General features: G+C 44.0%; 1 protein-coding gene across 1 annotated transcript in view; it reads left to right on the forward strand.

Moving 5' to 3' along the window:
• The window catches only part of CACNA1B (calcium voltage-gated channel subunit alpha1 B), a 458,332-nt gene that overhangs the window by 338,725 nt on the left and 92,947 nt on the right, over positions 1-26,660 (forward strand). Inside the window, exons 23-28 of the mRNA XM_089772976.1 lie at positions 1,071-1,197; positions 5,764-5,893; positions 7,864-7,923; positions 9,611-9,717; positions 23,853-23,949; positions 25,363-25,523. Of these exons, the coding sequence (XP_089629102.1) occupies positions 1,071-1,197; positions 5,764-5,893; positions 7,864-7,923; positions 9,611-9,717; positions 23,853-23,949; positions 25,363-25,523 (682 nt within the window). The remainder of the gene's footprint in view (positions 1-1,070; positions 1,198-5,763; positions 5,894-7,863; positions 7,924-9,610; positions 9,718-23,852; positions 23,950-25,362; positions 25,524-26,660) is intronic.

Here is a 26,660-nt window from a genome sequence, read left to right on the forward strand (position 1 = left end):
GGGGTGAGGCATCCACGGGAGAAGGGGATATCCTGGGGGCCTGACTGGAGAGCAGTTTTGAGCGGGTGACTTAGAGCAGCCCCTGGAGCTGGTCTGGGGGTGGGATCTGGAATACAGGAAATGTAATTAGGCTTAAACGGGTATCTGTTTGTATTCTTCCTCTTCACACTCTGAAATGTTTGGCAATTCTACAACAGTCTGATATTGACATCTCTTTCAGTGACCGTTTCACCTAATACTTTTTTCCCTAATGGTGTTGACATCTAGCTGATTGGAGAAAGGCTGAGCAAATTCTTTTCTGTGTTGTGGGAAAGGATTTAGGGGGATTGCTGGGGAAAAATGAAATATCTGGGAAGGAGGGGAGATGAAAAGTATAGGTTTGGTGGGTACATCATAAACCCTCAGCAAAAGCGACACAAGAGAATGTCTTTATGGGCTCGCTCATGAACTGTATGACCAGCATATGCAGCAGCTTTTTGGCTAAGAAATGAACATACAGCATAAGCAGAGTCTCTTGTTTGTGTTCTGGGCATCAGACTTCACTAACAGGCCTATCATAGAGCAGGCCAGGTGTCCCAGCTTGCTTATTTGAGCCTTCCAGATCCATCTCCATTGCTGATTTATATGCCATGAATCAAAAGATTCAGGAGCATGCTGTCCGTTCTCATTATCTTTATTTTTTCATAGCGCCCTCGCTGATTCCCTGTCCTCACCTATGGGATTACGGAGATATCTGGTTGCTTGGGATCCAATTTCAATCCCCATCTTGATGTTAAAAAAAACAACTTGAGATTTACCTGCATTTGGGCATTCCCAGACATGTCTAAAATATTGCTCATCAGTGAAGCAACAAAGGGATAATTTGTTTGTATTGTGTATTATACGATAATAAGTAGACATGCTCACTGACAGCTAGTCCATTCATTATACTTAATTAACAGTTTGAAAGCTGCTTTTTTTTATCCAAGCTGCCTTGTGTGTATTTCCAGCAGTCGAAGCCCATTTGTAAATGGAATGTGTTTACATTCTTTGATCTGTTTGATGCCTGCTTCCTTCCATTCACACTGTAGTGAACAACGTTGAATTTGAAAGCAAAACGGAAGAGAAGAAGGATATGGAGGTTGACGACTTGACAAAAAATGGGCCTAAGCCAATCCTGCCTTACAGCTCCATGTTTATCTTAAGCCCTACGAACCCGTAAGTCTTCCAGTGGTGCCTTTTCTGTCGTGTGTGTGTGTGAGTGTGAGAGAGAGAGAGAATAGGCATAGAAGAATAATGTACTTTGATCTCTGTTTAATCAAATCCACTAGAAAAAGTAAGTACATAGCTTACTGCTTGTGAATTAGAGGCACAATTTGAGCTGGGCTTTCCTGGATAATAATTTACTGTTGGGAAAGAGGAAAAAAAAATCCTTGATGTATGAGCTTGATGGTCAAGATAGGGAACGTTTGTTCAGTGATTGGTCAGTGGTGATAAGCTCGCTGTTGCAGATTGCTCCTCTGAATTTCCAGTCTCCCCAAGAGCACATGCCTTTGTCAGGGATCTGTTTTGGAGGATGGAATGTCAATAGAAGAAGAGGAGGATGAGGAGCAAAAAGCAGGGGAAACGTGTTCTGGGGACCAGCCAGTGCAGCCTGGTTCCACACAAACCTTCGCCCGGAGGATGTGGTACTCGTGCCAGACCTGTAGCCCCACATCACCATAGAAGCTGAATTTCTGGGAAATTAGGAGCATTTTTCACAGACCAAGGCAGAATAGAACATATAGGGTCTGTTCAGACTCTAGCACTTGTTCTGCTTGTGGTGTCTGTGTCTCATGGGTAGCTTTGCACTTTGACTCTGCCAGTAGAGAACCATGTCATTGTGAAGTGTGACAGGACTAGACAGATACATCATCATGAGCTGCAAGCATTCTAGCAGAAAGGGCTGTGAGTCATTTCAAGCAGTGCATTGGGGCTGGAGCAGATGTTGGGAATTTTTGCTTCCCCCGAGGATTGCTTGCCCTCTTTGTGATCATTTCTCTCTGGATTAAACCCTGGTTCTATCTGGTGTTGGGTGTGTATAGTTGGAATACGCTGGAAATAAATCTGGAGGATATAGTTCAAAACAAACTATAGCTACAAAGGCTATAGAAATTAATTGAGGGCTGAGTCTACTTCCCATTAACAACATAGGCGTCTCTGCTTTGGTTTTCATCTGCCTTTACTGTGGTTTGTCCCTTCAGCTGCCATTAAGGCCTTTTGAAGGTTTGGGGGGACTGATTGAAAAATCTGTGGAGATTTCTGTGTCTCAGAATGCTGTGACTACACTGTACTAGTTCTAATAGTAGCTTTAAATACAACAAACCATCCTTTGATGGATGTGATAATCACAGCTAATGTGCGGGAAGAGTTTGATCTCGTGCACACACAGCGTGATACAAAAGAGTGATGAACTTTCTGGGAACAAATACTTGTTTGAATTATGAGTCTTGGATCTTGGCTGGCTCAATTTTAAACATTATTCTGCCTCAGATATACAGCTGCCTCTTTGCTATGGATTGACTGCCTAGAAGCGAGTCTCAGGCTGTGAAGCATCTGATAAAGTTACTAAGCTTCAGCAGAAGAAAGAATACAAACCCCTGGGCTGTGAATGGGCTGAGTCTAGCCTCATACAGATCGGTTAAAGTAGCACAGGTGTCCTCAGCCTTTTCCATGTAACCCCCAAAACACACCCACACTTTCTTCTTTTACTGCATCTTGCAGAAAGCTTTCAGACTCGTATTCCGATATCCCGTGGGGGTCTATTAATTCTCCCTCCTCTCACCCCCTCAGAAAAGAAACCAACCAAAGGCTTAATGCATAGTTCATGGGACCATATATGGACAAAGTAGATCTTAACATACATGGCCATATGATGCCCATGTGAAAGTAAGCAAGATGAGTAGAGGCCACAAGCTGCCACCCAAGAAAGGGCAAGATGCAATCCCATTGTGGAGCATGTACACTGATCCCTACAAATGTATCCTATATAGCACATCCCTGCTGAAAAGCCAGAATCTAGCTCACAGTTGGATGATTTCATCTGGTTACTGAGCCCTTTTAGAAATCTACTTTCAATGTACGCGCTAAAGCCACGTTTACATTAAATGTGTCACACTAAAACAGAGCTACTCGACTTTGGAAGCCCCGGGGGCCACAATGATACTCGCAGCACATGCCGAGGGCTGCAACTTAAGTGTGATTGCAGATATGTGCAAATATATATGTAAATAGCTTCTTTCACACTGACTGACATGAATAAAAAAATTAAGGCAAGATTACACAACATGCAGGCCCCATTTCACTCAGTTCTGCTGATATTAATAAAATGCAATATTTACCCCATTTCCACCCAGGACAGCTATTTTAATGAGCAACGACAGTCCAGGAATTTAACTACTAAAACACTGATCAACCCAAACCATACCGTAAACCCAAACTGCACCACAGGCCACAAACAAATGGGCCACAGGCCACCTGTTGAGTAGCCCTGCACTAAAATCATGTCAAAAGAAAAAAGAGAAAGAAAACAGGTTGTGGTGTTTTGTTTTGGGTTTTTTTGGTCCAATATAGCTGAAAGTTGTGTGTAGGTTCATATCTCTGATTCAGTTTCTATTTTTGAATAGTGGGATATTTTTCACAGTACAGGTGGAATCTCTCTAGTCCAACACTCTCTGATCCAGCAACATATGTGGTGCAGCATGATTTTAGTTAGCTGGAGGTCCACTTATCAGGGGCTATGTCTAGACTGCAGGCTTCTTTCGAAAGAGGCTCTTTCGAAAGCATCTTTCGAAAGAGCCTCTTTCGAAAGATCGCGTCTAGACTGCAGGCGGATCTTTCGAAAGAGCAATCCGCTTTTTCGAAAGAGAGCACCCAGCGAGTCTGGATGCTCTCTTTCGAGGAAGCCCTATTTACATTGAAGAACGCCTTCTTTCGAAAGAGGAACTTTCGAAAGAAGGCGTTCTTCCTCGTGAAACGAGGTTTACTGCCATCGAAAGAGAAGCCACGTTCTTTCGAAATTATTTCGAAAGAACGCGGCTTGAGTCTGGACGCAGGGGAAGTTCTTTCGAAAAAAGGCTACTTTTTTCGAAAGAACCCCTGAGTCTGGACACAGCCAGGGTGTGGCCAACTTTCCCGCAGTCTCATAAAGTCCTGGCTTTCAGTGCTCTGTGCTGTTCTGTAGCTCTAATTTACTCTTAACCCTAACCCTAAGAGCAGTGTCCGTTTTGGTGATGCTGCAAGACAATATTGACCTCCTGTGGTTCAGCAAATTCTCTGGTTCGGCACCAGTCAGGTCCCGAGGGTGCTGGACTAGAGGTTCAATCTGTATCTCTTTCTTGATGACTGTCTTTCTAAGCTCTCAAGAGTTGTGTTGCCCAGAGCACAGAGCATTTCTGAAATATACAATTCAGATAGATGGTTTTAAAAGTACCAATGTTTTAACAATGCTCATACACACTGAAAATGATTTATAACATGCCAATCATAGTTTAGAAACACGTCTGTATTGCAATACTTGTTATGAATGACCAAAATAGCTATTTGATATTTCTTTGTTGCAGCCAAGTTCAATATGTAAATTAAACTTACAAATTTTGTGGATAATTTCACTTCTTTACAGTCCTAGAACACCAGGAGAGTTTTCCCTTTTTGTAAGATATATAACAAGAGTGTGAGGTTGTAATTTTAGTATTTTTCAGAACAAGGTCACTTCAGCTTTTTTGTGCCCCTTTTACATTCACTACCCATTAATGTAGCAACAGCAATTACTAAAATAAATACTTCCAAAAAGGGTATTTTAAAATCCACTATTCAGTGACAGATTTTGAATTATGATTTATTTACATTCTCATAATTTAGGACTGTTGGTTAGTTATACACATCATTCAGACTGGGAATGGAAACATCATTTTTATTGTTAACTAACCAACATGATACAAATTTGTAATTTTGCATTCTTTAAATTGAACATTTGCAACTATGTGCCAGTCAGGAGTTATTTGCTGAAAGTATTTTGAATAATGTAGAAATGCCAGAATATAAATAAATTAATGGTTATGTCTAGCTATCAAATATTGTAGTAAAGGGAAGGGTACAGATGCCTGGAGAGAGAGAGAGAGAGTACAAATTATTACATTGCAGTTATGAATCATTCAAGTCTTTGGGAGTTTTGCTGCTAAACTGAACACAGTCAAGTCAAGTCTTATACATACAAGGAATGTTAGTGTCTAGCAATCTGGGGTGTGCATTTAAAGTACAATAGCTTGTCATGAAGTAATGTCCCATAAGGACTGATATACAGCTCATTAAATGTGCAATCTCATGTACTAGTGTTGGAAATGAGAGTACATCAGAACATGCCACAGAACTTTTAGTGCACAGTATCTACCTGGATGGTTGCTGAATGGCAAGGTAGTGGCTACACATGAACATCCCATCCAGATTAGTCCTTTATAAAGTTTGCAGAATTGTGCTCCAGTTACTTAAATTCTTGCTGGTTCTGTGATATTTATCACCACTGTCACCTGTACACAGATGGATTAGTGAAACGAAGTGACTTGCCCGGTGTCCCACAGCAAGTTGGTGTCCCGAAGAATAAAGCCCAGTCGTCTTGACTCTCATTTCCCCACTATATCCATGATAAAATTCCCAAATGTAAAATATTCTTGGTAAGCAACGTGCTCCCCCAAGCCACCGACACCACCACACCGCTACTGCATTATTGTATTGATTTTGTTCTTTCAGAATCCGACGCCTGTTCCATTACATTGTGAACATGCGCTACTTTGAGATGGTCATCCTCATAGTCATCGCCCTGAGCAGCATTGCCCTGGCTGCTGAAGACCCTGTCCAAGCCGAGTCTCCACGGAACGATGTGAGTAGTTGCCAAGGGAACCAGGCTATGATGGGTTTGCTTCTCTGACTCAGAGAGCGGTGGTTCCGTTTGGGACATGAATGATCTGACTTGTACAATCTAGTGGGGGACACTGGGGTTGGGAGTGCAAACCTGGGGCTTTCTGGAAATAAAATCTGCACGAGTGAGAGCCCAAGTGCAAAAGAGAGGGAAGGTAACAGCCTCCAAATCTGGCTAGACTTGATGCCGGCTAGATGCCCAGTGTAGTGAGACTCACAATAGCATGATGATAGCTCATGGATTCCATGGATCCAACACTGAGAAAACAGAGCCTTCCAAAGTAGTGGCTAGTCATTTATACCAACAATCCACTCCATCAGTTTCCCCACCGGAGTCCTGAGGTTCTCTGGCAATTTCCTCAACTTAAACTCCATTCGCCTTTGGGGTATCTTAGCTGTTGGCTGATGCCAGCTGTATGGGACTGCCTTGGAAACCTAGAAAGCCGTTTCCTATACCTTCCCCAGCCAGAGAGGTCCCTGCTGAGCAGTGGGAGGTATTTCCCCCACTCCTGATGGGGGAGTACACTTCTAGATTTTCATCACCTATAGTACAGAAAGCAAGAGACTGAAGCTGGATTTCAGAATGGCTTCTCCTGGATGGTCGGACCCAACAGTAATCACTAGAGCCAGCACAGGATGGATAGTTTGTTTTTAACCAGGTACAGAAAAATACATTTAGGGTCAAACTCTGAGCTTGCACATCCAAGCGATAATGCACCCACAGATGGGTCTGCACCTTACATCCAAACACAAGCCTCCCCCCCCCAAGAGGCAGTCACAGATTAGGTGGCTGGTGCCTGTTGTTTTGGAACATATCTTCCCCATATGATCCATCTTGGATCAGGATACTCTGATGCTATGCCAGCTAGTTACTAGAATGGGGATAATTACCAAACCTCTGCTCTCATACTTTTGAGAATGAAAGTGATATGAACGCATGGGCCCAGATTCGAATACACTTGCTCTTCAGTAACACTCTACTCCACAAGTAGCCGTACTGTCGTGGGGATCAGAGGAGTCTGGCCCTAAATTAGCAACAGATACAACCGGGTCCAGCTGCCTGATGTGTTGCACAACCTGTGTTCACAAAATGGGTGCAGTCAATTACAAGGGTAAAAGCGGGCATACAAACCTGGAGATGGGGACTGACCATGTCACACTTACTATCCAAAGCAGTTTACCAAGAAGATTATGAAGCTCATAGGTGTGAACTGGCAGGTGTTTTACTTACTGAAGCCTGAATTCAGGATTCTGCCTTTTCAAATTCTGGATTCTGCCTAAAACAAATCAAGGAGTTGCATTCCTCAGAGCATGGGAATTGCTATATTGGATCAGACAAGGGGACCACTTAATCTCATAGCCTGTTTCTGACCTGGCCAATTCCAGAGATTTCAGGAGAGGGCTCAGGAAACCTTGAAGGAGGCAGCTATGAAATGAACTAGCCATGGGGAAAGTTTCTTCCTAATATTCATTAGAAGTTGGTTTATTTCCTGGACAGAGGGATTTATATCTCTTCCTTACACTCCAGAGATATTAGTGATGCTATCATCCGTCATTGCAGAGGGAAGCACATTTGTACAAAGGCATTGGGAGGAAAGAAAATTAGGAAAAGTTTTTCACATACTTTAATTTAAAATATATTCACTTTGCTATTTTAAGGCTGCTACGTACATGCACAAAAAGATGAATGCTCACAACATGCACACGAGCATTCTAACAGTGATTTCTGTTAAAAAAGTTTCAGCTCCATGGAGGGGATTCAAATTTGGGGTCTAAACAACCTGGCAGCACACCATGAAACAGGTGCTATGCAATGGCATTTTGGTAAATATGCCACTGCTGGAATTATCCTTCCTTACTCTTCTTGTGTGGATCATTTCAGTGATTCTGTGCTTAATCTCCTTTAAATTCAGATTTCTTTTTCTGACTTAGGCGCTGAAGTATCTGGATTACATATTTACAGGGGTCTTTACCTTCGAGATGGTGATAAAGGTAAGAATATCACCGGGGTATTTCTTCAGCTGATTGCCTGTGGTGTATTTTTAGGAGTCCAGAGCAAGAGACTGGAACGGGGCAGACAGACTACTTATTCTTGTAGAAAAATATTGATAACGAGACATTCCACCTGTTATGAGCAGGGCTTGGAAACATCTGTACATCAGACCCGCTACGTTCTGGAGTCACTGTCTTGTTCTCCAGAATCTCACCTTTCATTTTATAAAAAAGTCTCTTGCTGTTATGGTCATGAAGAAAATCTCAAAAATGTGAAGGGAGGGTGATGCAAATATGTCATCGTGAGTCTGCAGATACTTGGAACCTTCATTCTGAAAAGTCCCATTTATCTCAGTCAGGTGCAATATCTGAGGCTCAGTGATGATCATTCAAAAGTCAACATTTCCTATTTTATCCCACACGTAAGAGCTGAGAGGGAAGGGGATCACAGCTTGTCAGTGTATTATGAGAGAGCTCTCGTTTGGGAGCTCTTGCCACGGATGGGGTTCTGAGCACAAGGAATTTATTAGTTTGTTGTGCTCCCTCTCTTGCCTATTACAATCAAGTAGTTTGGCTCCCAAGTAATTTCCAGTAGTTTCCTCTGTGGACGTTATTTGATTTAATTTTGTGTAGTTGACAGAGTACAGAAGACCAACGCACTGCAGTATGTATGTGTTAAGTAATGAGGAAGTAAATAATACAGGCAGATGTATATTTAAGAAAAGACCAAATTACAGGAAAGGGACAAAAATTCCCTTTTCTCAGGATTATCTCTCGTCTATACTTTATGGTACCAAACTACCACACGATATGGTATTGGGGGAGGGGTGTTCTGACAGGAAAAAGGCCCTGGAACTGGAAAATGAAGGGGTTTTACCATGGGTGGCAGATGAACTGACTGTTGGGGGAGGCTAACTGCTGGTCCACCCGCCCCTGCACTCCTAACTCCAGTGCCCCCAACCCCAGTTCCAGAGCACAGAGCAGTCACCAGCCAATCCCAGGCTCCCTAAATCCCAGGCAGCAGGCCATCTGGCCACGCTGGGAACTCTCCGGACCAGGCAGAGTCCAGGGGAGGCCACGCCAGGCTGTTGGGAGAGGCACAATCTCCTCTGGGATCGACAGCCTTGGAGTGCCTGGCAAAACTAGGCATAGGTAAGGTTACAGAGCAACTGCCTGCACGGCTCCTGACTGCTCAGCATCATCTGCTCCTGAAATACTCGCTTCTCTTGGCAAACTACACACGCAAACCTCTTTCCCCTACAGAAAGCCTGTCAGGGATAAAAAACAGGACTATGTAGCACTTTAAAGATTAACAAGATGGTTTATTAGGTGATGAGCTTTCGTGGGCCAGACCCACTTCCTGGTTGTGACAATTTTCTTCCACTATTTGATCTGAGGAAGTGGGTCTGGCCCATGAAAACTCATCACCTAATAAACCATCTTGTTAGTCTTTAAAATGCTGCATAGTCCTGTTTTTTGTTTCAGTTATACCAGACTAACAGGGCTACATTTCTGTCAGGGACAAAGCATTGCTACTATGTAACTTAGAAGGAGGGATTTTGAAGGGACCAAAATCATTTGACCAAGGCCATAGGTTCACCTTGTTGTACAAATCCCTGCTGCATATCTGCATGGAAGATGTTTCCTGTGGTTTTACATGTCTCATGTTAATTTGTTTCCCCTTCAGATGATTGACTTGGGGCTGCTGCTTCATCCTGGCTCCTATTTCCGTGACCTGTGGAACATCCTGGATTTTATTGTGGTCAGTGGGGCCTTGGTGGCATTTGCCTTCTCGTAAGTAGCACTTCCAAAGTCTGAATCTGAATTTCCTGGGAGGGCGAGAAGAGGGCAGACAGGACACTGAAGCAGAGCCCCTTAAAGCTCAGTGGTTGTGGGTCTGTGTCACAACAAGTTCATGAGTAGGGCTCTACCTAGTTCCCGTCCCATTCTGGTCAATTTCATGGTTATAGGCTTTTAAAAAATTGTAAATTTTGTTATTTCAGCTATTTATAACTGAAATGTCATATTGTAATTTGAAAGGTCCTGACCCATAAAGGAGCTGTGGGGGATTGCATGGTGATTGTAGAGAGTGTTGTGGTACTGCTGCCCTTACTTCTGCACTGCTTCTTGCAGTGGTGCTGCCTTCAGAACAGCTGGGCTTCATCTACACTGGCATGATTTTGCGCAAATACTTTTAACGCAAAAGTTTTTGCGTTAAAGTATTTGCACAAGAGAGTGTCTACACTGGCGTGTGCTTTTGCGCAAGAGATGTGCTTTTGCGCAAAAGCATCCGTGGCAGTGTAGACGCTCTCTTGAGCAAGAAAGCTCCAATCGCCATTTTAGCCATCTGGCTTTCTTGCACAAGAAATTAACGTTGCCTGTCTACACTGGCCTCTTACGCAACAATATTTGCGCAAGAGAGCTTATCCCTGAGCGGGAGTGTCAGAGTATTTGCACAAGAAGCACTGATTTCCTACATTAGAACATCAGTGTTCTTGCGCAAATACTCGCGGCCAGTGTAGACAGGTGGCAAGATCTTGCCAATGTAGACACAGCCCTGGAGAGCAGCAGATACTGGCCAGAAGCCCAGCGCTGAAGGCAAAGCTGCTGCCAGCAGCAGTGCAAAAGTAAGGGTGGCATAGTATTGTATTGCCACCAATGTTCCTGCCAGTCGTTTACAACCATGTGTGGAATTTTTACATCCATGTGTGGAATACATTTTATGTACACCAAGACCTATGTGAATGTGCACCACCAGCAGACACAAAAAACCTAGCTGTGGGTGCTCTGCTAATCAGCTGGGCAGCATTTGAATCTCTCCTGAGCAGATGCCCAAGTGCACAGCTTACAGGGACACTGATTGCTGCCCTTAGTTCTGCATTGCTGCTTGCACAGCTGGGTCCTCAGGCAGCAGCTGCCACTCCCTGGCCACCCAGCTCTCCAGGCAGCAGTGCAGAAGTAATGGTGGCAGGGTATTGTATTGCCACCCTCACCTCTGCAGAGCTGATGCCCTTTTGGATCAGGATACTCAATTTGAGAAATGCTGGTCTCCCCTGTCAAATCTGTATAAGTGTAGGTTAAAAGCACTCAAAAGGCCTGATTTTGGGAGGGGGAGGGGACAACAAGATTTAACAGTCTGTGATGTGTTTTTCATGCCCATGTATTCAGTAGGAAAAAGAATTTCCCATCATGTCAACCTAGATTCACTGTTCTAGAGTTCATCAAAACTTCAACTCGGTGCATTTTGATTCCAGCTTCCACTCCCTCGAGCCTGGCTCCCCGTTTGTGTCATATTGGCAGCCTTTCCTGAGTTCTAAGGGCTCATTACAAACATTTCTGGCAGCTCTGAGTATTTTTAAGCTGCCCTGATTGACGAAAATAATAATCGCAAGAGATTGAGCTGTTTAAGAAAAGATGCATTTTTCATCAAGTAATATATATCTTTCCCCCCAAATCTGGAAAAACATTGTTTTGGGAATCACTGCAGCTTCTGCTTTGTGCATCTTCTGTATTTGTCTCCCCGCACTCTCTCTCCTGAACAATAATTTCCAAGTTTCTACAGCGTTCCTCTTGCCTTGCTGCTTATTCATTACCTCAAGTCACTCTCCTCTGTTTTCTGACATCAGTATGATTTCCCGAACAACCTACTGGGATTTCACAGAGCTTTTTGGTATCAAGTGAGGAACGAGCAGCAGACACAGCTGAATTGTTAAGAAACCAAGATCCTCTTTCCATTCAAATGTCCTTATTAGTAAAGAACACAGGAAGAGAAATACCCACACTTCAGCACACAGGCTGATCGCAGGGAGAGTGGGGGAGGACATCTTCCCCCGTGTAGTACTGCCTAGTTGACCTGTTGCATTCAGAGGGTTTTCCGTACACCTCTAAAATTCCAGATATTGACCTGGAGGTGAATTTAAAATAGGAGTAAAATACACCAGGGACCTTGTAGTGCACAGCAGCAGCCACGTCCATCTGGACACGTAATGCATGGCTAATGCAGGGTAGATTTACACCATTGACGTCTGGTGATGTGCGCACAGACAAGTTCTAACAGGATTTTACTTGCCAATCCAAAGAATGCATTTACTCCAGGCAACTGGGCAAGTGGAAATATGCAAGTCTGTCCTAATATGTTACAGAAGGAGAACCATTTCTAAACAGAAGGCCAGATTTATTGGTACTCTTTGGTTGATTTGCATCACTCTGACAATGCAAAGCCACCGTCAGCTCGCCCTAAAGTTAAGAGGGGTTTATGGTTGCTTTGCGCCACTGGAGCTACATAAAGTTTCCAGAGCATCCCAGAGAATCTGGCCCAGGGCTCTTTTTAATTCTGTAGTTTTAGAATTCCTTCTCTGTTGTGTCCACGAAGTCAGACTTTTAGAGCTGTTCAAAAAACAAAATCCATATCCAAGTTGATGCGACCTCAGCCATTGAGACTGGAAACACCGGCACAGAGTTTGCATTGTGGGATTTATTTTTAAATTGGTTAAGATATGACAGCCAGCTTTTCTCTCTTCCCCCAGGGAGGGAGTATTGGAAACTTGTCTTAAATCACAGAATTAGACCATTTCAGCCTCTAGAGCAGAGGTGGGCAATAATTTTTGCAAGGAGGCCACTATATGAATTTTGGTACATGATCATGGGCCAACTCTGGGCCCCTCAGAAGGGGCAGAGCCTTGGGCAGACGGGGCGGGTCTGGAGGCTACAAAGAGAGAGGAAGAAAGATGGAGAATATGTGTGAAAGAGATACTGTTTCCATGTGGCAGAGACTGAGGAGAGTGTGTGTGGTAGTGTGTGTGTGACAGTGACTGTGTGTGGCACAGAGATAGTATAGCACAGACTGGGTGTGTGTGACAGTGACACTGTGTGTGTATGCTGGGTGCTGCTGGGTAAGTTTCTGAGAGAAGCCATGCTCTGGCTCTTTGGCTGGGTCTAAACTGCGGCATTTTTGCAGAAAAAGCTATGCAAAATGCGCATTTTGTGTAGCTTTTTCCGCCTTTTTTTTTTGGAAGGGGGTTTTCCGCCATTTGGCCCTGTCTAGACAGGGCCAAATGGCAGAAAAGCCTCCTCTTTCAGCGGAGCCCTTATGCCTCATGAAACAAGGTATACAAGGCTCCCCGAAAGAGCGCGTTTGCTCTTCCACCTCTGGTATCCCACAAAAACCCCATAGTCTAGACATAGCCTCTAATACAGGGGAAGCTGTCCTGGTCTGTTGTCTCCCCCCTCCCCTGCCCTGCAGAGATGAGGTTTTGGAAGAAGTGTGTGTGTGTGTGTGTGTGTGAGAGAGAGATAGAGAGAGCGCATGAGCACTGAAATCTTAGAAACAGAGCCCTGACACTGAAGACAGGTCCTCCTCTGAATCACTTACCATCCATTCTTCCAATTGGAGCAGCTCTGCTCTCTGTCTCCCTCTCACCAACCCCTATTCTGCAGAGATGGGGATACAGTGGCAGGTGACACCCAGATTTCAGCACTCCCCTCCCCACTGCACCCCACCTCCACCTGCACAGCTATCAGGAGAATCCTGGGAGCAGCTCAGCTGCAAGACAGAGCAAGGGAGGGGAAGCCAAACACACACTGATGGCTGTAAGCCTAGTCAGCTGGGCAGGCTGAAGAGAAATACTTGGCAGGCCGGATTTTGCCCACCCCTGCTCTAGATTTATTTTAATGTTACTGTGATGACAAGGACTTTCCTAGAAGTGGTTAGATTTCAGAATATGATCAAACTATTATATTTGCCGGCATTAAATGGATAAAACTAGAACCATCCCAAACCTTCTCCCTGAGCTGAACTGAATCAAACTTTTTTTTTGTGGTTTAGAAGAGTCTGAAGATTTTTCAACTTTTGCTGCTGCTGTTCATGTGGTAGCCAGACTTCTGTATTCCAGCTGGGACTGTAAATGCTAACGTCCCACAAGAGAAACAATACTTTCAGAATGTATGGGCTAACTGGATTCAGATAGTTCAGATGAAATGCGGATAAACATCCAAACTCTTGGTTATTTTTCCAAACCAAAGGCCCACTTGGTTTGGAGTTTTGTTTATCAGTAGAAAAGAATTTGATTTGGTAAATGAGATGGGTGATTCTGTTGCTCCCGTGTTGGGTGTTTTTGCTACCAAATGCTAAAGCACAAATAAAGGTAGAGCTTGCAACAATCTTGTAAGCATTCTTTATTGCAATCTTTACCGATTCCAGTCTGCAGTAAGCCAGTTGAATGACTCTCTCTCAGCTAACCCCATTTATTTCACCAAATTAGCGTTCTTGATCTGTTGTTCGATAGTGGTGATCTGTATTAACGTTTTGCCATATGGGCATGTCAGTGGAATACTCAATCAACCAGATCATTCACAAACATTGTCTCCTGGAATATTGCAATAGCATCAGTTGGTTAACATAAATGATGAGTCACTTCTGTGAGATTTCATAGGCTTCACCAGTCCACCATCTCCTGCTTATAATTCTTCAGATTGTAACTCCATTGATTCTTCAAGGTGGGCCCCAAAGAGATGCTTGCACCCGAAGAATAATAACAAAAAAGGATATATCTTTCTTTCAAGATGAAGCATCTCCCTGTGCTGGAGATAAAAATGACATGCACGTTGGGCTGTATATTGTTGTTTCTAAAGAAATGGAAGTAGAGGGGCTTAAAACAGCCTTGCAAATTAGTCCTGAAAATTGGCCAGCCCTAGGCATGACTTCTGCTTCTCAATCAAATGATGCTTTTAAGTGGGAGGAGGACTAGAAATACACTCCTTGTGCATCAATCAAAAAAGTATAGAATTTTGCATGGCTTGTTTAAAGTGAAGGAATTTACCCTAATTTGCTGAACAATGAATATTATTTCCTCCCCAAGTGACAATAAGCTGGAAGTATAGTAATACTGTCTGTTTGACAGTGGAAGGATTACTCTGGCGCTGGCAAATGTATGCATGAATATTTTATGAGCATTGAGTTCGGCATGGCGGGAGGGAGCACGCGTCTTTTTGTGAACTGGGTATATTGTAAATACCTCTGTTTCTGTCTGTCATTGACTTTGTGCTCTTTCTTTGTCTTCCTGTTGCTGGAATCTCTCTCTAGGAGTTTCATGGGGTAATGCGTTATTGCTCTCTTGCTGCATTGTTATGCCTGTGAAATGTGTGTATGCTCGACCGAGTTTACACACTCACCTGTGGAAATTATCCATGTTACACCCATTGTATTGACTCCTTTGTCCTTTCACTCTCCATTATTCAATGACATCCCCTTCCTCTTAACAGCTCACATTTGTCCCAGATCACTTGAACCAGAAGAAGAAACCCAGGTTGCAGTTACTATGTTTAACAAAACTCACACATTAGAATAAGCAAATTTATATGTATCCAGCTACAGTGTGAAAGATTTGGGGGAGTGACTTCACATGTGATATACAGTGTACATAAAAATAATAAACTAGGTATAAGAATGAGGATTTAGTCTCATGGAGGAGGTTGTGTATGTAAACTCCATCAGTGGTAATGGAAGTTACATGCATAACTTTCTGTGTCCATAAGAATCAAGCCCATTATCAACTCTGAATCGATGCAATTGATAATCGAGTGAAACTAAGTGACATGGGGTTTTGAGGGCGCTGCAAAGGAAAGATGTTGCAAGAATGATCTTTAACCTTTTTGTCTGGAGATCTCAGGTATGTCTGTAGGAAACAGAAGCTTCCTTTTCAGGACCACAAACAGCTCCTTCATCCAGAAGACAGACTGTGCCATCTTCTTGTCTCGTTTTCAAGAGTAAGAGAGGAGGGCAGGAATTCTAATCAGTCTCCCTGCAGAAGGAAACGAGGAGATAGAATGAAAGGGACAGGTGTTTTGTGATACAATCCAAGATGCAGGGTGCTCTTTTCTTTCTTCCCTTTTTGATGCTGGAAGTGGGTAAAATCATACTCAGGCAGAACTGAATCCTCATTCCCCCTTAAACGGAGCAGTTCACGTTCTGCCTTGGGGATTTCAGGCGATCACAGGAGATGGTGGCTCTACCCCTCCATGAATATTTGATGAGAATCCTTTAGGAGACCTGTGTACATGAAATCAGAGTTCCTGCAGGAGCAAGAGAAACAAGAAGCCTCCATTGGAAAGAGCTATCGATTTTTTAACAGATCGTTTATTTATTAAAGAAAAATAACTTACAAGATCTCTTTCAGTATTTTTAATAGTTTCAGTGTATGAACAGCTCTCTACTACAGGGCAACCAGAGCTGGCCCGATACAATCAAATTGAGGCAGCATAAACACACAGGCCAGTTCCTTCCCCCCTACACACACACTTTATATCTATCTATCTATCTATCTATCTATCTATCTATCTATCTATCTATCTATCTTTGGGATTTCTATGTTCTGTCCATTTTCTGTCATCCTCTGCTGATCTGCAAAGTTCATACTGCTGCAAAGATCAACTCCGTCTCCTCTTTCTCCCACACTCACTTTGTGTTTGGGCAGGGAACATTAGACAGTAGTTGGACTTTTGTGGTGAAATCCATCCTGGTGTCGATCCATTAAGTGACCTTTTCCATTTGTGTTTTCTAAGGCAATTTACAAATCAAATCTGGAAAAAGCCCTCCATTGAAAAATAAAAAATCTTGTCCTTTTACAGATAGTTAGGTAGTGGAGCTGCCGAAAGCGGGAATGTTTCATCAGGATATCACTTGCATTGATCTATCACCTACAGACCTGGATCCTTTAAAATTCCATCTCTCTTGTAGGGAGAGTCTTATTTTTTTATCAGGAAATCAGCACCTACATAGTTTTCAATGTAATTCATGCACTTAATACACTTAGGAGCTTTTGAAACCCCCATCCTCATTGTTAGTCACGAGAATCTGCGTAACACCGAGTTTTAAATCTTGAAAACCTTTATTAGGAGTTTAGCATGCCTCCTGTTCTCATCACAGAACAGTTTTGAAGTATATTCCTTGTATTAAGAAGACTGGTGATGATGCTGGAGGGAGTAATCACCATACTCGTTGATTAAGCCCCATGTCTTTTAACTTTCTACCTCTCACCAGGAATGCAGTCACTTAATATGTGGTTATAAATTGGTGGTAGATGCAGCCTACTGGATTTCCAGTTTACAGCAAGATCTCTCTCACCTGAAGATTATGGACTCACTGTTCTACAGACATAACGCCCCCCCCCCCTTAGATCAACCATCCACTAGCTTTCTCCTGTTCAAAGCACAGTTTCAAATTTTAAATTTTGCTTCTTATTCACTGTAATAAGGAATTCTGCCCGTTCCATTAGGACTCTGGAATGTGGCTGTGTAACTGCACGGTCTAAGTAATCAATGGATTTCTAGTTTGCCAGAGTTCATGTTTCTTGATGTTTAGATACAGGGTGCTCCACAATAGTTCCTCTCTGCCTGCATTTCATTATTTCCCAGCTACAGCAAGACCTGTAGAAATAGATCCATCTGTTTGCTGTGCTTTGTAGTGTGGGTGGGCTGCCAAAAGCCAGTTCTTGTTTCTGTATACCGAGAGCGCTCAATCTTTGTTTATAGAGATGAGCATTGTGTAGATCACACCCACAGGTGCCTAATATCTCTCCTCTTCTCAGGAGACATTTGAATCTCATTTTGTTTGCTGTTCACGCATCCTGTTTCAGAAAACAAAACTGGGCTGTGGAACGACTTGTTTTTGATTCTTTCTTCTATCTAAATGCTCTGTCTTCCAAATAGAAAAGAAGGCTGAGCAGTTAAATGCCTGTGTGTATTTTTTGTGTGCTTGCACACCTGAAAAAGGAAACTCGGCAGAAAGACGTGAAAAGTTTCCTCTAGGTTATGCTGGCAGTTATGTACTGACTGTAATGTGATTTTTGCTTGCGGACATCTGGCGATGTAAACATATGTAAAGCAATCCAAAAGTACTGCTCAAAACCTTTGGGTCTGAGTCTCATTTACACTAAAGTCACTGCTCTAACAATGTAAAGGGGCTTAAAGGGAGAGTAAATTACAGTGATGCTCATTTTAAGATCGTCTTATGCTACCAGAGCAGTATAAAGTGGTCTTAGTGTAAATGGGAATTGTGTCCTTTATTTTGGATAGTTGATCATTCTTAAAAAGTGGCGAGGAGTCCTGTGGCACCTTATAGACTAACTGAAGTGTAGGAGCATAAGCTTTCATGGGCAAAGACCCACTTCGTCAGATGCATGATCATTCTTACTGTGTCATTAGCCCATATTCAAAACACATTTACGCGCTTTCAGTGTGGATGATCTTACATTAAGCATTGAAGGCAAAAGTGATCAGCTAATAATATTGAATTTTATTCCAGTTCCCCCAAGACAGCTTTGCAGTGGGATGTGTAGAACTGATCTGCCCATTTACCATCTTCCTACAGCCTCCACAAAACCAAGGTTTGGAAAGAAGAGCTTTCCTAGCTTTTCTGGAGGCCAGCCCTCTGTACTGAAGATGAAACAGACTGCAGCTTGCTTCTGTTCCTTCAAATTCGTTCTGAACCTCCGACACCTGGCAACTTGCCAGTGCAGACCTCAGTGGAGCAGAATTTGGCTACACCTTGCTAATGTTGCTCTGCCCCGCAGAGGCTCTACAACCTTCACAAATGAGGACACTGTTGTCTCTGTAACCACAGAAACGATTCCCTCGTGGCTGCAATTGAGTTGTCTGTCGATTCCCTGCCTCCTCTCAGGTTACACTTCAGGGTCCTCAGGCATCCTTCTGCAGGAAGAAAAATTAAACCCCCTCCTGCTCCCGTTGAACCTAAAGGGTTTGTGCCACTGATTTCAACAGCAACCAGATCAGGGCTTAGCACTGTAGGCGGAGCGGGGGGAACAGACAAGCACTGCATTTTTTTTTTTTTGCATTTGCCACCAATTTTCCTATTAGCCGTGCCATTTATCACAACACAGGCTACTGCCTCCATCGTCATAGACAATGACAGGAGCTGATGAACTGCATGCACAATGCTAAAACTTTGTGATTGCCCGTGGAAAAAACTGCTTACAAATCAGACATAATATAAGAACTGTCAACTTTTCCTGCTGCCTTTGAGAAGCCCATGGGAACTTTCTCGAGAATCCCTTAAGCCAAACGGTTAGCTTGTCGTCTCGGCTTTCCACTCTCCTTCACATGGCTTCTCTGACCAGCACACAAAGGGATTCCTTTCCCCTGGCGTTTGGGTACCAGCCTGCCTAGAGGGAATAGTCAGTGTGGTGCAGGCCAGCCGATTTTTTCAGCAATGTGGCGCTCAGAAAAACCCTGCTAGCAAGGACCATGCTTAAGCTCAGCTGGAGCTCAATCTTTTACCAGCTGAATAGCAGAGACAAAGCCTAAAAGTCATAAAATGTGTAATCGGGAGAGACAGGTTGGGTGAGGTCAGGCCCACCAATGGGGGGAGGACAACTGCCCTGGGGCCCAGTGATTCAGAAGGGCCATGGGCTCTTGGTAGCAGTGGCAGCCAGAGCCTTGGACCCTTTAAATCGCTGCTGGAGCACCACACTGTGCTCTCCAGGCAGCTCTGAGGGCTGGCGGGAATGGGGGGGCAGAGTGGCACACTCAGGGCAGCTCTATGGGCTGAAGGGGTGGGGGGTGCGCTCCTGGCCGTGCTGAGGCTGGCTGCTCTATCCCCGCCCCTTCCACCCAAAGTCCCGCCCCTTCCAGAAGCATGGAGCCAGGCACCCTGCCCCCACCCAGCTTGCCCAGGGACCCGGCACATTTGTTGCTTCCCCTGAGTGAGATGATCTCGTTTTTTGATTGCACCAACTTCTGTGTGTGGAAGAGACACGCTTCCAAGCTTCACCGAGGTCATCTTCAGGTCACAACTCCATCGGACACCGTCCCCGTCCTCAAAGAGCAGTGATTAGCAGACTGAATCAATCACTTCTCCGGGGTAATGCACCTCCATAGAAAAGCTTTGGGCTTCTGCTGTCCATTTTCAAATGAAGAAAAAAAATGTGCGCGGCGATTGACAGGGAAGCCTGGCGGCGTTTGAGAAGAGACTGGTCTGTAGATGGGCTCTCCAAGACCTCTCCTCCTGTCTGTGCAGAGGGGCTCCCAGAAGCAAATACGTTGGCGTTAAAGCCATAAATCCCCTTATGAGTCAATCATAGACCAGCTTCCTCAGTGCCATAAACCAGTGGTTTTCAAAGTATGGGTCACAAGCCAGTTCTGGGTCACGGACTGTCAGGCACTGGGTGCCCTTGCTGATTGGAATTCTAATGATTGCTGCTGTACAACAGCTCTAACGAGCTGTGCAGCCAGGGACCTGGAGAGGAAAGAGCTAGGCGGTGGGAGGGGTCTGGGGAGGGGAGCAAACTGAGGTTTCAAGGCCACTGCAACTTCTCCTCCAGCCCCAGAGCTCACCGCTGCTGGTGGAGAGAGAGGGCGTCTCCTCCCAGAGCTCAGTGCTGCCTGCCGGCAGGGAGAAAAAAGCTCTTCTCCCGGAGCTAGCTGCTGCTGGCAGAGAGATGGCTGGGATAAGTCTCCTGGCCTCAGACCTGGAGCAGCCTGTCTGCACCCCAAACTCCCCATCCCTGGCCCCACCCCTGAGCCTGCGTCCACAGCCAGAACCCTCATCTTCCCCTCCCCCACATTACAAGCCTCTACTGTAGTCCTGAGCCCCCCCTCCTGCACTTGGAGCCCCTCGCCCCCGGCCCCCATTTGTTTAAAAGTAACAGCCCTGTCTAGTGTTACTTACGTACAATGGGTTAAGCTGGAATGCATTGCAATACTCTTGAACCTCTTTAATCCGGCAACCCTGGAATGCCAAGTTAAGGAAGTTTGCGTTCCATGGAGGGTGCGGGGATGGAGTCTGGGATGGAGACAGGGTGTGAGGCGGGTGGAGGTGGGGCATGTACCTGGAGGCGGGGAAAAGCTTCCAGACCTGCCCTGCAGTTCCCCCAGCTAGGGAGGGAGGAAGAGCAGGAGGGTGGTAAGAAAACTGCTGCCTTAGTCCACAAGAGAGCGGAAGGATCGATACCGGCATTCTCACTTTGTAGTGAGAACAATCTCCCGTAAGTAGACAATCCCTTCCCGTCATACCTTGGATTTCCGACCCGAATGAGTCTAGTCTCCTCGCACCAGTTTTATGGTAATATAATTCCATTGACTTCAGTGGTGCTACTTTTCTGCTTTATAGCAATGTGAATTAGAGCCGGCTCAAACTCAGGATATGTCTGATGAAAGTGATTCTAAAATATCAGTGGAAAAACTCTCAGATGAGCTGTCCTCTTCCTTCTATGACCCTAACCACTCCCCCTCCCTCTCTATAGTCATGGAGCTCAACACCATAGACTCCCTGTAAAGATGAAACCTCCCTGGTTTCATTCTGAATATTCCATCTGTCTCGGGCTGTAAATGAAGAGAAGTGTTGGCTGTGGCATTCCCCAGGGTACAGTCCGGACTGTTGAACATCTGTGTTCCCTCAATTCTTCAACCTGGGGTGCTTTTTACACTGCTTCACTGTGAGAGCAGCTATTCCTCAGTTGCCCACACACAGCCTTCAGCAGGTAAATTACTCCCAGCAATAGTGAATGGGCTGTGTAGCCAGTCAGCCATGAATAATATTACAGAGTGACACCAGTAAATTCCCAGCCCCAAACTTTCATATCTTGTACTGCCTGGCACCCTCCTAGACAATACAAGCTCAGTGAAAGTCCGTCATTTCATTAATAAAAAATGATATGCACAAATTTCCCAAACACTTTCAATGCAAACACACTGGTTTAGAGAAAACAAGATTAGTTTAACTACTACAAAGTAATGAGGTATAGAAATCAGAATTGGTGACAAAGAAATAAAATGAAAACAAATCCCTAATTTAACAAGCTAAGTGAATTCAAAGTAAAAGTCTCTCTTACCACGTGCTATAGAAATCTTACTAGCTAAACCTTACAGTCAGAATCTCCCCACAGCTCAATGATCTTTCTTTATCTTTTCAAGTGCTGTTAATGCTGTGCATGAAGATGAACGCAGAGAGATAATCTGGGGAATTTGCTCCCCTATCTTGTGGCATTTCTCTTATTTGAGAGTCATCTCCAGCTGGGGTTCAGGTGACAGCACATCTATCAAATGGGAACGTCCAGTTGTTTCTTTGCCAACATGCAAATTTCTCACTCTCATCCTTTATTCTGCCAAAGAATGGCTGCTTAACCAGATGCTCGTCTATTTGATTTGCTGACACCTGGCCAAGGCATTAATTTGCCTTTTGTCGCTGAGCAACTGGTTTGTGCCTACTTCTCTAAACTTGGAATATGTTTTAGACCGTGAAATTTCATAACTTTGTATACAATGTTGCCACACATATTTTACCAAGACAATAATGTTCAGCAGATTATCCGTTTTCAAATAATACAACATAAAGCACAGTTTGTACCACATTTATCATAGTCTTGTAGCAAAAATGAACATGGGGATACAGACTGTCACACTAAATAGAAAGATTGCAAATGAGACATGGGCATATTCACCTCTGGTACAAATCCACTCTGTATAGTAGTAACCAGAAATTGTTACTCTCTGATCAGCTGGCGGTGTGACATGACTTGTTGATTTCTCTTTACTAGTGGATTCAATTCACCAAACCCACCATCGCCACTGTGAGGTGGGGTCAGTGGCTTGAGTGAGCCAAAGAGTTGAAGCTGTCGTCGTCCCCCTCCATGTGGTTCCTCCAGAGTGCCATCACCTTACTGGTGAGGCAGTGTGGAGGAACTTGAATTCAACACTGCCCGTGCTGTACAGTTCTGCATCTCTTGGCTTCATTGTGTTTGTTCTTGATACATTTTCCCAGTGGGGAAGGGATACTGAATGTGTGGGAGGGGGAGCAGAGCAGGGCCGGGCCAGAGAGCCGGCTCAAAGCATTGTTCATTCATATCATTTGTTGCTGTAATACAAGTTTATGTCTAGATCCTCCTTTGAACCCATACCTGTAGTCAAGTTCAGCTCCATCAACAGTCTTCCATCTCATTCTCATGCCACACTAAATGAAGCTGAACTGCACTGTTGTACTATCTGATTGCCAAAAGGCCTAGTTGCATCTCTTCAGAAAAAGCCCTACTTTTTTATTTTAGGGGCGTGGGGGAAAAGGAGCTCTGTTTCCACCATCACCCCCCATTTCCCATAATGGTAGCTAAATGAACAGTATTATTTGCATAAATTATTAACCTTTTGCATATGGTTTTTGTAAAAGAGAAGTGACCTCCAACCTCTGCATGCATGACATGGAAAGTTACTCTGTTATTGTTTCAGGCATGTAATATGCCTGCATATTACATGGCTCAGCATGGTCTTGGTAGCATGTCCTCTAAAAGAGACCTGAGAGCAATAGTATGGCTGTACACACTGCAGAAATGGAGAGCTTATTCTGCCCTGATACGGTGTTCTGTCCATCTACCCACCAAAGGCTCCATTTCCTTCTATTTGCCGCCTGTTTTATGAAGGGAAACATTATCGCCAGGCTGTTAAGAGAGTGGCACTGACAATTTGGATGGGAGGTGTGTCAACAAATGATCTGGCTTTGTGGGAAGAGGCGGTGATGCAGGTCCACCCAGGCCAGAAATCTTTTGGGTGGAGCAAATGTGACTTAGCTATGCTAATGTGCTCTGGCTTCTCTCCTTCCTGCTGTGACCAGAGGTACTCGCCTGCCCTCCTACTGGTGAGAGGAAGGGGAGGTTTCTGAGTATGAGGGCAGAGTCTGACTCGCTGGGGAGCGATGCTGGGTTGGAGAACACAAGCTATTAAACTTTCTCAGGGCCGAGTTTTGCCCTCAGCTTCCCTTCTGTACTTTATGCTTCTCGAGTGAACACTCATCTGTAACTCCCCATGTGAGCATTCAAGGGGAAGAATTTGGCTTCTGATCTGAAAAATCTGAGTATTTGCAGGCTTTTATAATGAGTCCTCCTAGAAGCAAACTCCTTCCTTTTGTTCTTATTTCATTCCCCTTTCAGAGGAAGCAAAGGCAAAGACATCAACACAATCAAGTCCCTGCGAGTCCTGCGAGTCCTAAGACCCTTGAAGACTATCAAGCGTCTGCCCAAGTTAAAGGTTGGCAAATAACAGGAAAAAGTTCTTCTTTGTTGGGGACTTGCAGGCGGTTCTGTGGGCAAAATTTCTTGTATAAACCCAAAGTGGGTAACATATGACCTATGATTTCATTGTAATTGATGTTAATTTTTCAGTTTTACTGAGCTAAAAAGACCCCCCATGTAATAGCTTGGCACATTTTTATCACATTCCAAAATTTGCCTTCACAAAAGCAAAACCCAACCAAATGTTGTATGTGCTCACACAGAATTAACCAAACCCACTCAGAATTCTTTCCGTGGAATTATCACCACGACCTGCTCTGGAACATTCTATAAGCCAACAACTATTTGCAGAAATGATTTGGCAACAAATACCATAAAACAAATACATGCAAAAACTGTTTGCAGACAGTTCACAAGCTACATTTGCCAACAAAATTATTGAATAGATAACACTGGTTGAATTATTTGCCACAAATTATTTATTCAAAGCGTTTTGGTATTTTGTCATGAAATATTATTTCTTATTATCCAAACAGTTCAAATAATATTTAACAAGTAATTTATTTGACAAGTCTTTTTCTATCCGTCATTGAATATATCACTTGCATATCAATTTTTTTCAGTTATTCATCCAGTTATAACAATATTTGCTTGGGGCTAATATTTACATATATAAATGGTTATTACCGTATTTTCCGGCGTATAAGGCGACTGGGCGTATAAGACGACCCCCTAATTTTCTAGTTAAAAGAGGCGCGGGACCCTGCCGCTGCTGCGGCTTTGCTCCCGGTGTCCCTGGTTTGCTGGAGACGGTCCCCAGCAGACCAGAGGCACCGGGAGCAAAGCCGGGGAGGCGGAGGGGCGCTGGGGCGCTGCCGGTTGGCCTCTTAAGGGGGGGTAGTCTTATACGGCGAATATAAGACGAAAACCTATCTTTTAACTAGAAAATTAGGGGGTCGTCTTCTACGCCCAGTCGCCTTATACGCCGGAAAGGGACCAGGGAGACGCGGAGCAGACCAGGGAGACGCGGAGCAGCCTTTCTCGCCCCGGAGTACACGGGCGGCGGGACCGCGAGGTCCCGCAGTCTGTGTCCTCCGGGGCGAGAAAAGCCCCGTTCGAACCTGCAAGTCGGGGACTGCCTGTATACCCGGTGTATAAGACGACCCCCGATTTTTGGGAGATGTTTTTTAGCATAAAAAGTCGTCTTATACGCTGGAAAATACGGTATATTTTCTATTTTTATGGGCAGTATCACAGAATTTAAGTCATATGGTTTAAACTCTTGCAACAAGGAAAAAGAATGGAGCTGCAGTAAGTAGGTGTTAGCAGAACTCAGAATTTGAAACATCTAGTGTGCAAGTTAACAAAACTTTTTCTTGACAGCTCTCTGTCCTCCTCTCTTCCCCTATTTTTCACCCCACCACCACAGGCTGTCTTTGACTGCGTTGTGAATTCTCTGAAGAATGTCCTCAATATTCTGATTGTTTACATGCTCTTCATGTTCATCTTTGCTGTCATTGCGGTGCAACTCTTCAAAGGCAAATTCTTCTACTGCACGGATGAGTCCAAGGAGCTAGAGAAGGACTGCAGGTATTTGAAGGATGGCAGGGGATGTTGGAAGCCAGTACTGAATTGCTTGCAAGATCCCTTCCAGAGTTCCCTTCATGGTGATAACTCATCTAACTGTGTGTGACTTAAAGTTGCATCATTCTGGGCTCAAGTGATCCTAGTGCAGCTCCATTGAATAAGAGTGCTACTTTAACAGAGTTATACCTAATTTTACCCTTTGTTTTTCAATAGGTGAAATGTCTAAGGCATGGCTACCCTAGAAAATTATTTCAAAATAACTAAATTCAAAATAATAACTCCCAAAATAACAAAATCAAAATAGCATGTCCCCACTACAGGGGAGCCTCAAAATTAGTCCAAGGCAGGCTCTCTTAATGTGGACCCACTACCTCGACTTAGAGCCCCAGGAAGCATTGGGGAGTAATTACTTCGAATTATTCTGAGGAGTCGTTATTTCGAAATAGCAGCGGCAGAACGTCCACACTAATACTATTTTAAAATAACTATTTCAAAATAAGCGTTATTCCCTGAGGAATACAGGAGTTCAGATTTCAAAATAACCACCCTGTTCAAAATAACAGGCTTGGTAGTGCAGACGCTCCGCTTATTATATAAAAATAACTCCCTAGCATAGACCAGGTCTCAGATCCTGTAAACTCAAATACTTAATTAAGTCTGTGTAGTTGCAGTGACTTGATTCAAACTAATCATGTGCTTAAAGTAAAGCACACACTTAAGTGTTTAAAGGATCAAGGCCTGTGTAGCTAATTTACTACCTGCCTTTCAGATTTTTAAAATGGATTTTTTTCCCTTGAAGCTCTTTTATTTGAAAATTGCAATTGATGAGTAAGAGGTTAAAAAGAAGTTAACGGAGCAGTATCAAGTATTTGAAAAATAGCATGCCATTGTTGGCAAAATCATGATAGAAGCCCCATGTTTCCAGTCTGTTTTGTCCTTTCCCCTTTAACAGTGTTTTATGTTGTTTATATGCAACACACACTAGCATGGCTCATATTTGCTTGCTGCTATCATTACTGAAGACATTCCCAGATGATGACAATCATCAATGTCAGCAATAGGTCTTGGAACAGTGATATGTAGGTTACCCTCTCTATATTTTCTCTGCTGGCTGCTGAATCTATAGCAGCAGATTAAATA

Source organism: Pelodiscus sinensis, chromosome 23, assembly GCF_052426305.1.
Source record: "Pelodiscus sinensis isolate ZL-2025 chromosome 23, ASM5242630v1, whole genome shotgun sequence".
NCBI lineage: Eukaryota > Metazoa > Chordata > Testudines > Trionychidae > Pelodiscus > Pelodiscus sinensis.